Source organism: Telopea speciosissima, chromosome 11, assembly GCF_018873765.1.
Source record: "Telopea speciosissima isolate NSW1024214 ecotype Mountain lineage chromosome 11, Tspe_v1, whole genome shotgun sequence".
Taxonomy (NCBI): Eukaryota; Viridiplantae; Streptophyta; class Magnoliopsida; order Proteales; family Proteaceae; genus Telopea; species Telopea speciosissima.
Window position 1 is genome coordinate 921246 of NC_057926.1, and position 2741 is coordinate 923986.

Here is a 2741-nt window from a genome sequence, read left to right on the forward strand (position 1 = left end):
ACTGCCCAGTTTAGAATTGGAATGGTGTCTCTCCTTGCAAGCAATGAAAGACTTTAGAAGAAAGTCTCAACAACCACCACTAGGGAATAAGGCTCTGGGGGAGGCCAACAGCCCTCCTTATGTATGTCCCTTCAGTAATCTCCAAGTTTCCTGTTTATTCAAGTTGGGCTAACAGCTTCTTCCAGCACCAAAGTTGATCGAGCTTCTCGAATGGAGAAAAACAAACCCTCCTTTGTGTTACCAGTTATCTGTTCAATCATAATTATCGCTCTTGGCCTTGTTTCCTTCTCGGCCTGTATTGCTGCGGAGTTCAAGAGAACACGGGTAAGATTTCTTTTCCATCACATTTGGATTCTTAATTTACTTCTCTGGGTTTTCTTGATTAATGTTTTGAGTACTCTAAAGCTGATTGATGATGTCATTGCATTTTTATTTTTTATTTTTTTGAAGTTAAAAGATATGAAATTGGATGGTGAACTCTGTTTTCTTCCAAGAAGTCCTGCATCTGGGTTAGGACTTTTGGCTTTGATCTGTCTCCTGGTTGCTCAGATAATCGGAAACTTGTTGATTGGAAGCCAATTTTGCTTGAAAGAGAAGAAAACCAGTGACCAAGCCAAAAAGCACAGGATAGTAATCATCCCTGTTGTTCTATCTTGGTAGGTAACAAATCCCTTTTCTCAAGCCAGAACTTTTCATTTAAAATGTGAATATTGCAATTCTGAATAACACTAAATCCATAATATCCCACCAGCAAAAAAGCTCAAACTATTGAATTGGTGGGCAACCAACCTCTTAATTGCATTCACGAAATCACCAAATGTTTTGCTAGCTAGCCCTGAAAACAACTTTTGAACCAATGTTTTGGCCTATTGCCCTTGATTGTGATTTTAGTTGGTTGCCATCCTGCACGTTCCACAGGATAAGCTCTGGATTATCAATTATATTATTGGGTACAGCAACAACTATGAGCCAGAGGCAGCCTTACGGCAAAGGATGGTTAGATGGGGAATGCTACTTCGTTAAAAGAGGTGTATATAGCGGATCAGGTGCACTAGTTCTGGTTACAGAAAGCCTAATACTTGGCTCAGTGTTCACCATTACAAAGACAAGACATTGGAGAAAGCAGGTTGAACAGGAGAAGAAAGTTCATGATGAAGAAGCACGATGAGATTAAAGAGGTTGTAGAAATTAATGATGAGCCACCCACAGGAGACAAGTCTTCTTCTCCCTTCTCATGATAACCAGCCACCGGGACCCAACACCCAAGATTGGAAGAGTTGGAGGAGAGCAGGTGAGAAGGAAAACCAACTCCACCAGATAAAACTACAATTGCACAGAACTTAATTAAAAAAACAGTAATACTGGTTTTTTTGTTTCTACACTTTTTTTTTTTTTTTTTTTTTTTTTTTTTTTTTTTTTTGTTTTGTTCTTTTTTTAATTGAGGGATTGGGATTGTCAGCAAAGTTGAGATGCTGGCTTTGGGTCCCTGTCAAAGGAAAATCAAGAACCACAATAAAGAAATACAAAGCATTCTTGGAAAAGGGTTCGTCCATCTTGCTGCATTCGTTCAAACTGTGTATACTTTACATAATTGAAAATAAGAGGACTCTGGATTTGAACCAATTGCAAATGAAATCATCAATATTTTCTTCTTTTAGGTGTTCTGACTTCTGATTTCTTTTCCTCTTATTGTCAAATGAATCAACCATTTGCATTTGGATTTACACATTAGAAAAGGGCATTCAATTACAAGTATGTAGAGTTTAAAGAATTGAAAATTAAGAATCAATAGCAGATCAAATCAAAATTCTTCCTCTTTCGTAGACCTTTTTTTGTATTTGGATGGAAATCAAAGAAAATGTGTATTCATAATTATTATTAGGGAGAAAGAACACTAATCGGTCGCGTTGTTAGTGTGGCTCCTGTGCCTAGACACAAACCAATGCCTTTGTGGACGAAAAAACATTTCAGCCCCCAGTGAAATCGAAAATCACATCTAAATTAATGCCTTTCTGCGCATTTTCATTGGCTACCATGCTAGTGTAGAGGCTACATGACCGGTTAGCGTTCTCTTGCCCCTATTTTTTATGCATAAAATATATTCAATGAAGTGCAAAGAAGACATGGAAAGCTCCCCAATAGAGGGGGAGCAAAAGAAAAGAAAAACAATCACCCTAGACTCACCCTCAGGGATCCTAGCAATAGATATCAGCCTAATTGGAAGGCACCAAGAACCAACAATATGCCTATTCTTGAGTATCCACACAATCACCACAATAAGTATCAAGCCTGCTGTAGATTTCAAAGGCAATGCAATTCCAAATTTTCGGGAAAGATCTTATTGTGATGGTCCATCTTTTTTGGTAATGTTCCATCCATATGTGATTGATAGCGGCACAAAAAGTAAACTTCCCCACCTTGTCACATGAGGTCTTTCCCTCGAAACACTTCTGAATCCACTTTCATTCCCCTTTAAAGGCCTTGATTCTTCTCTTGAAAGGCCAACATTGTGAAGCAACCCCTCCCATAGATGACTGGAGAAGGGGCAAGCAAAGAACAGATAATGGATGCTCTCTAACGCATTCCCGCACAAGTAGCAACTAAAGGACACAGATATCCCCTTATAGATGAGGAAGGATTGTATTGGAAAAGACTGAGTGAGCACTCTTCAGGCAATAAAGTTGTGCTGGGAAATGTGATATTTGAGCCACAATGTTGTGCCACCCATCGGACTGCACCAA

At 38.9% G+C, this 2741-nt stretch overlaps 1 protein-coding gene across 1 annotated transcript; it reads left to right on the forward strand.

Moving 5' to 3' along the window:
* Nucleotides 1–210: 210 nt before the first annotated feature.
* Nucleotides 211–1401, forward strand: LOC122646151 (protein MODIFYING WALL LIGNIN-1-like). The gene is made up of 3 exons (XM_043839643.1): nt 211–324; nt 451–656; nt 919–1401. Exons 1-3 carry the CDS (start codon nt 211–213, stop codon nt 1166–1168), a joined length of 570 nt encoding a protein of 189 aa, XP_043695578.1. The 3' UTR covers nt 1169–1401.
* The last annotated feature ends 1340 nt before the right edge of the window (nt 1402–2741 follow it).